Here is a 12,070-nt window from a genome sequence, read left to right on the forward strand (position 1 = left end):
TGGACTGCTCTGTACGAATGCACTGAAGATGGCATGGGTCAACTTCCTCCTCCTGCTGCAGGCCTCCCAAGTAGGTAGGTGTTGGACTGTTTCCTTGGGATTGCTGTCACTGTGGTAGTTAGTGCTCTGGCACCAGATCACTATAATTGGACTGCCCTGTACAGATGTACTGAAGATGGCATGGGTCAACTTCCTCCTCCTGCTGCAGGCCTCCCAAGTAGGTAGGTGTTGCCCTGAACAGAAGTGGGAAGAATGAAAAGCTCTTGAAGCTAGGCACTCTGCTTGCCATCAGACTTAGAGCAGAAGTTTTATAAAATCGTTACGACACCAGTGCAAATACTTGCTGTTTACACAGCTTGACATTGCACTCTAAGTATAGTTCTGGACGATTTTGTACTTTCCCTCTAACAATTTGGTTCTACTTTTCTTTGCCATGGTTGGTTTTGAGTTGGTTTGATACATCATGTCTTTCCACTGTTATGGAAAGAACAAACATTTTGTTGCATTATGGGGAGATGGAAGATTATCAGTAGCCTAGGCAGATGTCCTTCAAGGATGCATCTGCAGTCATAACACATGGGTTGTCCTGCCTCAGGCAGCCCTTCGGTCGGCCGGATTCCAAAGTGTGGGTCTGGCCTCGGTTGATGTCGCACTTTCCCCGACGTCAGAGCTTCTGGGGTATAAAGGCATCAGCTGACACCATTTTCCCCAGTCTTTCTTGCCGCGCGGTGCCCGAAGCAGAAGCTGTTCGCAAGTGCCGGTCGGTCAGATCCAGAGATTTCAGCTACCGAAGACTTCTAAAAAAAGTACCCCGTTGGGGACTCTTTCTTGCCTCAGCCGATGTCAGACCAAGTAAATAATTGTTTAACTTGTGGGAAACAAATACCTCATAAGGATTTCCATTCTTACTGCCTTCCTTGCTTAGGCTCAGACCACGACGTATCAGCTTTAGTCTGTGCCTCCTTCAACCGATGGACTCTTGGACGTCTGTCGGAGTTTGCAGAAGAGTTTTTTGGATCCGCTTTTGCATATAAAATGCCGTCGGAGACTCCGACTACGCATTTGGCCAAAAAACGCAAGGAAAGGGACAGACACTCGCGGCCCGCGGTTTCGGCTGAAACCACGGTTAGGCCTACCGCGAGTGTCTCTGTTTCGGCTGAAACAGAGTCCTCGGTTCTTACTTCTGCCGAAAACATACCTCCGACAACCGAGGCCAGAGCGACCCCGGCTGAGTCGGCTTCAGAAATCCCTACTGAAGAAGCAAGCACACAAGAATTGTCCGACACCATTCCATTGGACATTTCTACTCCTGCACGTGGGGCAACTAGGCCCCCTGCTTCTATGTCTATTAAGGCCTTCTCCAGGGCTAAAGCTGCCAAAATTTCAAAAGCTTTACCTGCCAAATCTTCTTCTCGGAGACCTTTCTCAAATTCTCAGATTCTCAGCCTTGCTGAGGACCTTATATCTTTGATTAGGGGTTCCCAACCTCACCCAGACAGGCCTCCCACCCTCCTCCCGACAAAAGGCCTAGGACTGAACCCCTCTCCTCTGATTACTCCTCGGATGGATCCGATTTATCAGACCATCAGGAAGGGCCATATTCACCTTATGAGGATTCAGATGCAGAAGACTCTATTCCTTCTGCCTCCCCTCCTGAAGAATTTTCCTTTGGGGAGACTTTACACTCAATGAGGGAACACTTTCAATGGCAGGGTCAGGATTTTTCTGATTCTAGAAAAAGATTAAGGACATTTTTACATTTGCCACAGCATAGGCCTTTAGCCATACCACCTGTGCTAACTGTAGTTGATGATGCGTATAATGATGTCAGTTCTGCCCCTGATTCTCTTCCCCCGGCCCCTGACAAACCTGACAGATATTACAGGGTCCCGGATTCTCACTTCCACTTGTATAAAGCCTATGCTGCAGACCCAGAAACTATTTCTCAGGGCCCAAAAGGTGTTGCAGCTGCCTCTGCCAAAAACCCCCTACCCTCTGAAAGAGAGTCACGAGCATTAGAGAGATGGGGTAAAAAGGTTTATACATCTTCTACTCTTTCTGCCAGGGCATTAAACTGTCAATTTCATATGATACAGTACCAGGAATATTTGTTAGATCAGCTGAATAAAAAGCTTTCTTCTCCTGAACCTTTAGACCGTAAGTCCCTTCAGGATTTGGTACACAACTCTCAGCCTGTCAGTAATCATTTCTTAAAATGTGGCTATGATGCACTGGAGGCTTCATTTAGATCAGCTATGACTGGGGCAGTAATTCGGAGACATGCCTGGCTAAAAGAGCAATCCTTGCCAGACCATGTCAAGGCTAAACTACTAGATGCTCCAATGGAGAAACAAAGTTTATTTGGCTCCCCTGCACAGGAGATTCTAAAGAAAGTGGAAGAAAAAGCAAAATCTGTGCAAACAGTAAAGGATTTTCTGCAGGTTCAACCTCCAAGGTTCAGTAGAAACTGGCCTTCAAAGAATTGGTCCTTTCCAGACACCTCCAGAGCACAGAGGGGCAGGAATAGACGCCCAAGAGGCAGAGGTCAATCAAAGGGTGCCTACAGGGGTCGTCAATGGCAGCCTGCCAACCACAGGAGTACTGCCACAGCTGCAACTACAACCACTTCCACAGGACAGACACAATGACTTGACTCTGATTCCGCCTACCAGGGAACAACTGGAAGCACCCTTGGGCGGAAAGCTGGCTTTATTCTCAAAAAACTGGCATTGCATTACAAAAGACACATGGACATTGCAAACAATAGACAAAGGATACAGGTTTCACTTCCACACTTTACCAAAAAGGAGCGGAATGCCAAACCTTCCACCAAACCAGAAGCCAGAGGCTTTAAGACAAATCAACAATTTACTTCAGATGAAAGCGATAGAAAGGGTACCATCTATGGAACAAGGCCAAGGATTTTACTCCAGACTATTCCTTGTACCAAGAAAAGAATACCAATGGAGGCCTATTCTCGACTTGTCCGCACTAAACACATATCTCATTGTGCCAAAATTCAAAATGCTGACCCTACAGCAACTTCTTCCCATGTTGGGCAAGGAGTCTTGGCTGGTGACTCTAGATCTCAAGGAGGCATACCTGCACGTCCCTATACGACCAGATTGCAGAAGACACCTCAGATTTCTTGCAGGATCAGAGCATTATCAATTCTCAGCATTGCCCTTTGGCTTATCTACTGCGCCCAGAGTATTCACGAAATGCCTGGCATCAGTAATTGCACATTGCAGGCTTCAGGGAATTCAAATCTACCCATACCTGGACGACTGCCTAATACAAGCGGACAACAAGACAAAACTAATAAAGGATTTGGCCTATGCCATACACCTGTTACAGGCCTTGGGATACACAGTCAACATCCAGAAGTCAAGACTAGTGCCATCCCAAAGGATAACCTTTTTGGGAGCGGATCTGAAAAAGGAATTCTTGTGGTGGGCTCAGGCCTGCCAGTCCAACAGAGGGTTGCCTTTCAACAAACCACAACCAAGGCAGACCATCACCACGGACGCCTCGGACCTAGGATGGGGAGCACACATGGAGGACAAGTGTATCCAAGGCCTATGGTCTCAAGACCAGCTAAACTTACACATAAACCTAAAGGAGATGCTGGCAGTGAAGCATGCAATCGAGGCATTCAAACCATTCCTCCAGCAAGGACATCTTCTGATAAGGACAGACAATACCACAATCATGTGGTACATAAACAAACAGGGAGGCACGCATTCCTACCCTTTATGCCGGATCGCAATGGATCTGTGGAACCTAGGCCTGAATCTCAACATCCAGCTGCAGGCCAAATTCGTACCAGGACAAGAGAATTCACTTGCAGACAGCTTAAGCAGAACTACCACGGATGCTCACGAATGGATGCTGCATCCAGACATCTTCAAACTCATAAACAAATGGGGAATGCCGATAGACCTGTTCGCCTCCCCACTCAACCACCAACTGAAGATGTTCTGCTCAAGGATATACCACCCACAAGCCTGGAGGGTAGATTCTCTCTTTCAGCTGGAATGCCCTAACAGTGTATGCATTCCCACCTCTCCCATTGCTGTACAAAGTTCTACTGAAGATCAGGGAGGAACAGCCAAAGGTGATACTAATAGCTCCAGACTGGCCAAGGCAGCACTGGTATCCGCTGCTGAGAAGCATGTCTCGGGCGAACTCATGGCCTCTACCCCTATGGCCTCTTCTTCTTACGCAGAACAACTTCAAGACCCTGCATCCAAACTTGAAAACACTGCAGCTAACTGCCTGGAAAATTGTTTAAAACAAAACCAAACTGTCTTATCTCAGAGGGTCAAGGACATTATCCTGGAGGCTCGCAGACCCTCCACAAGGAAGACATACTCAGCTAAATGGAAGAGATTCCTCATTTGGAGCACATCAAAGGGTACAGATGTCACACTGGCAAACCTAGCACACATCCTAGAATACTTAGCAGAACTGTTCCACAATGGCCTGTCCTATTCTTCCATTAAGATTCATGCTTCAGCAATTTCAGCAGAGTACAATATGGATCCTCCTATCTTCTCTCACCCTCTCCTCAGACAGTTTTTAAGAGGGATCAAAAATGTAAAACCTCCAGCAGACTTACAGGTTTTTATCTTGGAAAACTGCTTTCCTTCTGGCAATCACTTCAGCAAGAAGAGTATCCGAGTTACAGGCATTAATGGCAGTTCAGCCTTTCCTTATTTTTCATCAGGATAGAGTGTCTCTGAGAACCAATCCTACTTTCATGACAAAGGTGGTATCCAGGGTATCCTTGAACCAAGCTATTCATTTGCCTACGTTCTTCCCTAACCCACAGAACAAGGGGGAAAGACTATTGCACACCTTGGATGTACACAGACAACTACGCTACTATCTGGACAGAACTAAAACCAGCAGACAAACTGACCAACTTTTTGTAGCATATGCAACTGGAGTGCAAGGAAAAGCAATTTCCAAACAGACAGTTTCAAAATGGATAGGAAATTGCATTAGTTTCTGCTACTCTTTTCATGGAAAGACAGCTCCTGAAAATATCAGGCCTCATTCCACAAGAGCCACAGCCACCACTACAGCTTTCCTACGAGGGGTGGCTACTAAGGACATTTTAGAAGCTGCTACTTGGAGCTCCGTGCATACATTTGCCAAGCATTACAATCTACCTTTATACTCCAAATCCCGAGCAGGTTTTGCAACTGCAGTTTTACAGGGGATCTTAACTACACCATCCTTATCTTAGAACCTCTTCTCCCAGTTTTGCTATGGTATTCTACCCATATGTTATGACTGCAGATGCATCCTTGAAGGACATAGTACAGTTTTTTACCTACCATAAATGTAGATGTCCGATGGGTATGCATCTGCAGTCAGGATTACCCACCCTCCTTCACCTCTGTGGTATTCCTAGGGTGCTTACCCCTCTTTCAGCTAGCTGGGGGAATCTATTATGGTGTATTTGTTTGTATGTATATATGTATGTATGTATATGTATGTATGTGTGTATATATATATATATATATATATATATATATATATATATATATATATATATATATATATATATATATATATATATATATTGCTTACTACTATTTGGAATTTTCAACTTTTCTCCAAATTTAGCCTTCCTAGAGGGCATCTGGGGCAAGAAACACTGAGGAAAATGGCGTCGGCTGATGCCTTTATACCCCCAGAAGCTCTGACGTCTGGGAAAGTGCGACATCAGCCGAGGCCAGACTCAGACTTTGGAATCCGGCCGACCGAAGGGCTGCCTGAGGCAGGACAACCCATATGTTATGACTGCAGATGCATACCTATCGGACATCTACATTTATGGTAGGTACAAAACTGTACTTTCTACTTGATGGGTGGCCCTAGCTCCTAATTCCTGCCATCCATCCTCCCATTTTTTTTTTTTTTTTTGTACGGGGGAGACCTACTGTTCCATACCACTGTTGTATTAAAGGCACATAACTTGTTTAATGTGTAACATATACATGTATGTTTGCATCTGTATACATGTGTACATATTGTAAGTAAAGTATGTGTATTTGTATGACAGATGAGAGGAGATTGTGTGGGCTTTAATATGCTCTCAGTACACCATTTCATGCTTTAGCTGCTTTGATTTCATGCCCCAATATACTAGGGTGTATAATGTTTTTGGTTGCTATAATTTGTGAACTTGACAGTATTGAAGTTGTCTGTATTTGTTTTCTGTTTACATGCAGGTAACAGTGACTTATTCATTTGGCACTGCAATCATGGCATCCGATGACTTTGACATCGTCATTGAGGCTATGCTGGAAGCACCGTACCAGAAGGAGGTAGGTGGTCTGCGCATGACCATGGCATTGAGGAATGCAGTTTTGTAAGTGGAATTCTCCTAAAGGGTGTGAAATTCATGCCCCCAAACATTAGGAAACATTGCAACATGCATTGTAAGAGATGGACATATTTGTGATAAACATTTGATTCTTCATTCTGTGTGGATGAACTGTAGTGACTTTTGAGGTTACGCTTTTATTTTTAGTGTGGTCCTCTAAGGTGCTTACTATGAAATTTGACTTGACTCTTTAGCAGAGCTCTAGGCTTTATTAATGGTAATTAATTGTGGCTGGTGAGGGCTTCGAATTAGGTTTTCAGTCCCATTATAATGCTTTCATGCTAAGTAATGGCAGAAGTGAAGATTTTCATTTATCTTTTGGGTTGTCCTAATTCTTTGCCTTAAAGTGATATTGAGTTGGCAATTTGTAAGTTTAAAACAACCCATGAAGACTTCTTTTAGAACTCTCATTGGTGGGTTGGAAGAGTTCTCCCTCTTAAAGTGCATGTTCTTGTATGTTAAATGTTAATATTTTTCACTTTTTTCTTAGTGTAATTGAATGTGGAATATCTGTGGATAACAGACTGCATCATTTATTTCTTTGTAGAACCCTAAAGATATGTGTCGCTCAACTCCTTCGAACAGGGCTTTGAAAACTGGTTGAAGAGGTAGTACACATTATCTGAATGCCCAGATGCAACAGCTAGATGATGTAAAGCTTTTGTTTTCAGTTTCAGACTCTTGTGTGGTGTCTGGACATCATCTATTATGATCACAAGCCTGTGATTGTGGGTTTCTTTTGGGGGGTGGCATTGCTTTTGTAAAAGTGAAGTGTGAATTCTTAGAGTAACATTTCTAAACTCGTACAATATGTAGATGCTGCCTTGTTTTCAAGAAATGATTGACTGCGTATTTTCATTTCTAAAACAGGTTGGAGAAACCCAGAAGTGATTGAGAAGTTTCGCCACAGAGGCAGCTGGGATCTTACATATTTTGTGTACTTATACATGCGTTCTTATTTCCCACTAGTCTTGTATTCATGTTCAGTAGAATGGTCATCTTAGGGTGACGAAAGGGAGTTTTTTTTTTTTTTTTGTCCTTTGCATGTTTAGTTAACACTTTCGGCTTTGATTTTCTTTTTTTAAGAGTCATGAAACATCTGAATTCAGGTGACGTAGAGGAATGTACCACTTCTTTTCTTGCTAACTTTAGACATCTGTCAATAGTGGAAGTAGTTAAGAAATTTAAGACTTTTTTTTTTTCCAGTTAATGTGCTGTTTGTGGAAAGTCCTATAAGTTAACGGGATCTTTTAAATACTCATTCAGGTTGACTGGTGTCGCTTGTTATCCTGAAACGGGAGGAAACTTATCTTAAGCCTGACCAGTGAAATGAAACCGTTTAGCCTTTCTGGCATCTGCAATGGCACCAGACTGTAGCATTTAAATTACTTTTGTTACCGGCTTCTGAATTTTGATTTATGTTAAGGTCTTAAAAAAACCTGGGCAGTAGTCTTGCATGATGGTGAATCTTTTTTGCCTGGCTGTTCTCTTCTTCGATTTGTGGTAAAAAGTATGCCTCCGTTATTGTAGTTGATAGTTTTTGCTGTCACATAAAATAATTTGGTTAAGCTTGTTGAGAATGGTGTTTTGTGCAGACTTGAGTGCATTTTCAAAGGGGCATTAATTGCAGATGTTTGACTTTGGAAGGGTTTTGATTTATTGCAGTGTGTGCTTGTTTGGGGCGAGGTATAAGACAGTGTGCCCCCCCCCCCCCTCGATGAACCCTTTTGTGAGAAATTATCAGGTTTATATAACTTTTTACATGAGTATGTATTACTTTCTGATATCGTTGCTCTACTTGATAGCCCATTCAGGACTGGTTCGCTTTTCTTTTAATGCTGTATTTTGCGTTGTAAAATGTAATGTTAGATCTATTAGTAGAGGTTTGGTTGCAGTAACACACTGGAGTCTCTATTTATGTGTTCATTAGGACTGCTGGCATACAAAATTTCTTGGACTAATTTTGCATTTTTCACTGTCCAAGTCTGTAATGGACTGTATCCCCTCAGTTGCCTTTACAGTTCTGAGTCAATTGAAAAATACATAAAAGTTGAGTATATTGTATAGTGAGGGCTATGTCCTACAGCTAGCAATGTTTTTTTTTTATTTATTTATGTTGTCAAATTTAGCATTATGGTGAGTAGCCATAATTTTAATATTTATCTTGTGGTGCTTTGCCTGTAGGAGCACACAGGGTAGTCGGTCATAAGCTCCCTTAGTTGAACACATTTGCGTTTTTGTGGTTTCCTGTAGAAAATGGATCTGAACGTTATGTCACAAGTTGTGACTTTCAGTATTGACTTTCAGTATTGAGTAGAAGTGGTGTAGTTGTTGGCAAACTAAGCTAGTCTAGGGTATTATTTGAGAGCTGCAACTGAGACAGCTGTGTATGATGTGTTCCAGACCAGATGGCAGAATGTCTTGGCACTGAAACATATAGAACTATGAAGCGTCTATATAAGGCAGTATAGTGACCTGTTTTTGTAACCTATAGGAAATGGCGCAGAAAACTTAGTTTAGGGAGCCATTTCTGCTATGAGCCACCTGTTTACATCTTAGCAGTGGAGACTACTGTCTTGATTTTGAGTAACTTGTCAAGGAATATAGGTAATGGCAGTTTCAGAATTTTTCAGGTGCTACTGTGTACAGTAATGGTATAGTTAAGCCTTGGGGAAGCTTCTCCTGTAGAAAACAAACTGGCTGAACAGAAGCCCGAGTACTGGACTAGTGGAAGTAAATATTGCAAGAAGTCAAATCTTTCATGGTAAACCTCTGTAAACGTGGCTGTAATGAATTAACGGGGCGGGTTCCTTGGGGGGGGGGGTCTCCCAGGCAGAGTCTACTGCTAACAGATTAGTTTGCCTTGAAACAAGGGCGGCATCTGCGAATGGTGCTCCTATGAGTTGGTAACTGCATGAAATGCTGCTCATTTCTTTACTGGTTGAGCAGTCCACATGACTTTGAGACCGGTGCATGCACTGCTGCCCAATAGAGAAATAGTAGTATGTTGTAGAACAGCAGTACATGCACTAGGAAATGTTGCCCTTTCAACTCATATTTGATTGAGATCATCTTGTGAGTCTGATGCAAGGGAGATGCTACTTAGAAGAGCAGGCAGGTAAACACTACTTCCTTCTGGTCCTGTTCTGTAGCTTGTGCCCGTTAACTTGGATGTTAAGGTCTGATTACTTCTGGAGTTAAAGCTTTTATTTGTTAACCAGGAGGTGTCTGATAGTTGCCTTCCAGTAACTAGACCACAAATTATTCTTATGAGAGTTAAGACCTTTAACTGGTAACTGACTTCTGAGATTAAGGTTATTGATGGTGCAGGTGCAGTGATGCTGGTGCCTGGGATGTGTTTTGATGAGTTGCATTATTAGAATCTGAGTGGAAGCAGAACTCTGCCAACTGCCACAGATAGCTGTACAGATCAAATTCTTTTCAACATCCAGCAAGTTTCACACTCCTTGGGAGTCACTGGTAAAGTTCTGAGTATCACAAGCTACAGTTGTGTGCGAGTAGCATGCATTTTTTCCACTAGTGCATTTGAGTATAAAGTTTAAATTCAGACCATCCAGTCTAGGTAGCATTAGTGATTCACAGTAAGAAATTAACAGCAACTTAAAAGCAATAACTTTTTTATCTTTCCCCTTGCTTAGACATGGGATGTGAAAGCCCAAGTATAGGGCTTGGTGGAATATGGCATTTCTACCTGTGTGGCTAATGGATAAAATAGTAATGTCATTGTATGTTTCATTGTAGCAGAAACAAGGGCATGAATTGTTTTTCTTAACTGGAGGAGCCTGTAGCTCATGGTCCAGCTTAAAGCACTAAGGTCAGTATGAGTATTAAGAACACACATTTTGGTCTACAGTAAAGCAGTGATGGGGAATAATGTAAGTACGTAGCTGTTTTAAAGGAATGGTGTAAAACTGGCATGGGTTCTTGTAGACAGTTATTTTTGCAATCCATCTTCGAATTCCGATATGGTGTCTGTCAGCCAACAATCCGCCGACATTTCAAAAAAACATAAATATAGAGACAGGTCACACAAGGCTAAACCTTCCAACGACGCTACCGCTAAGCAAGTAGTTCTCTGGAATTCAGTGAGGCGCTTTTGCACCCCCTGATGCCCGACTTGCTTTCTACTCTGGCCTCTGCCGAGACCCTTTTGGAGTCTGGTATGCCACAGAAATCCACTTTGTCTTCTGAGCCTTTGACTGTCTCTGCCTCGGTTGGGTACGGAGCCACAACGCAGCCACCGGCTTCCGAGGAGGCCGTTTGCACTACCGATTCTAGACAAAAACTGACATCTTCTCTTCAGACTACTGTTTCTCATAAACTGACAGATTCTCTCAGGCCTCGAAGCCAAGCCACTTCTAGGAAATGTGTTTCTAGCCACCATCTTGCTGCTGTTCCCCCACCCCAAGCTCAAATGCTTAAAATGGCGGAAGATCTCATCTCTATTATCAGAGGTACTCAAGCCTCCACTCCAAAAAGGAAAAGACTTCCTTCTCCAGAAATTATGACAGACCAAAAGTGTGAGGAATTTTATTCTGCCTTTGAAGAGGGACAGCAGCCTTTAACTGTTTGAGGATTCAGATGTAGAGGAATCCATCCCCTTTGCCTCCCCTCAGAGTACCTCTCCTTCGGGGAAACCTTTCACTGTCTCAGGAACATTTTCACTGGGAATCTCAGGACTACCCACAGCCAAAGAAATGACTTGGAGAGTTTCTGGACCTGCCACAGCACAGATCCCTGGCCATCCCACCTATTCTAGAAGTGGTAGATGATTTCCTTGAATCCATTTTAACCCTTGATGCCCTGCTTCCTGCTCCAGCTAAACCTGACTGGTACTACAGAGTACCGGTTTCTCACAAATACCTGTGCAAGGAACCCTGCTGCAGACCCTGATGTCATTACACAGGCACCCAAAGGAACTAAGACTAGTTCTCCAAAAATCCTCTTCCTTCTGACAAAGACTTCAGAGCTCTGGACAGATGGGGTAAAAAAGTATACACCTCTGCAGGCTTAGCTATCAGAGCACTCAATTGTCAGTTCCATATGTTAAAATATCAACAGTACACTTTGGAACAATTAAAACAGAAGATTGCTACCTTTCTTGATGGTGCCAACTCAAAAGAGCTGGCAGAATTACTACACTGTGCTTATCAAGTGGCCAAGCACTCATTACAATGTGGATATGATGCCCTAGAAGCCTCTTGCAGGGCATGCATGGCTGAAGGAATAACCTCTATCTGATCATGTCAAGTCTAAACTTATTGATGCACCCCTAGATAAGGAACACCTGTTTGGGGAAAAAGCAGAAGAGGTGCTTAAAAAGATGGAAGACAAAGCAAAATCTATGCAAACAGTAAAAGATTTCTTTCAAGTTCAACTGTCCAGGTTCAGCGGGAACTTCCCCTGTAAGCACTGGGCCTTCCTGCACCTAGCAGACGGGGCCAAAGTAAGCCCTGGGTGGACAGGACATCCAGGCCTTTATCCCAGGGCCAGCAAAGAAGCAAACAATGGGCCACATCCTCCTCTAAGACAGGGAGTTCTAAGCCAGACTTCTATGGTAAGCACTCACAGTAACGCTCCCTCCCCCCTCTGCCCTCCTTTCACTTACCCAAAACAAAGCAACAAAGCCAAAGCCAAGTAATAACACTC

General features: G+C 43.3%; 2 protein-coding genes across 4 annotated transcripts in view; both read left to right on the plus strand.

Annotated features, from left to right (window-relative positions):
* Positions 1-12,070, plus strand: part of REC8 (REC8 meiotic recombination protein) — a 1,573,438-nt gene that overhangs the window by 424,232 nt on the left and 1,137,136 nt on the right. The gene's annotated exons all lie outside the window — the stretch shown is intronic.
* LOC122790446 (RNA-binding protein 39-like) overlaps positions 1-12,070 on the plus strand; it is a 758,269-nt gene that overhangs the window by 35,251 nt on the left and 710,948 nt on the right. For 2 of the 3 annotated variants that reach the window (XM_044057983.1, XM_044057982.1), the window contains exon 2: positions 6,246-6,341. In XM_044057983.1, the coding sequence (XP_043913918.1) occupies positions 6,289-6,341 (53 nt within the window). In that variant the 5' untranslated portion in view covers positions 6,246-6,288. Of the gene's footprint in view, positions 1-6,245; positions 6,342-6,947; positions 7,009-12,070 lie in introns of those variants that run through there. The other variant, XM_044057984.1, reaches the window with a different exon arrangement.

This window comes from Protopterus annectens, chromosome 16.part0 (genome assembly GCF_019279795.1).
Source record: "Protopterus annectens isolate FY-2018-M chromosome 16.part0, PAN1.0, whole genome shotgun sequence".
In the NCBI taxonomy this organism is placed as follows: Eukaryota; Metazoa; Chordata; order Ceratodontiformes; family Protopteridae; genus Protopterus; species Protopterus annectens.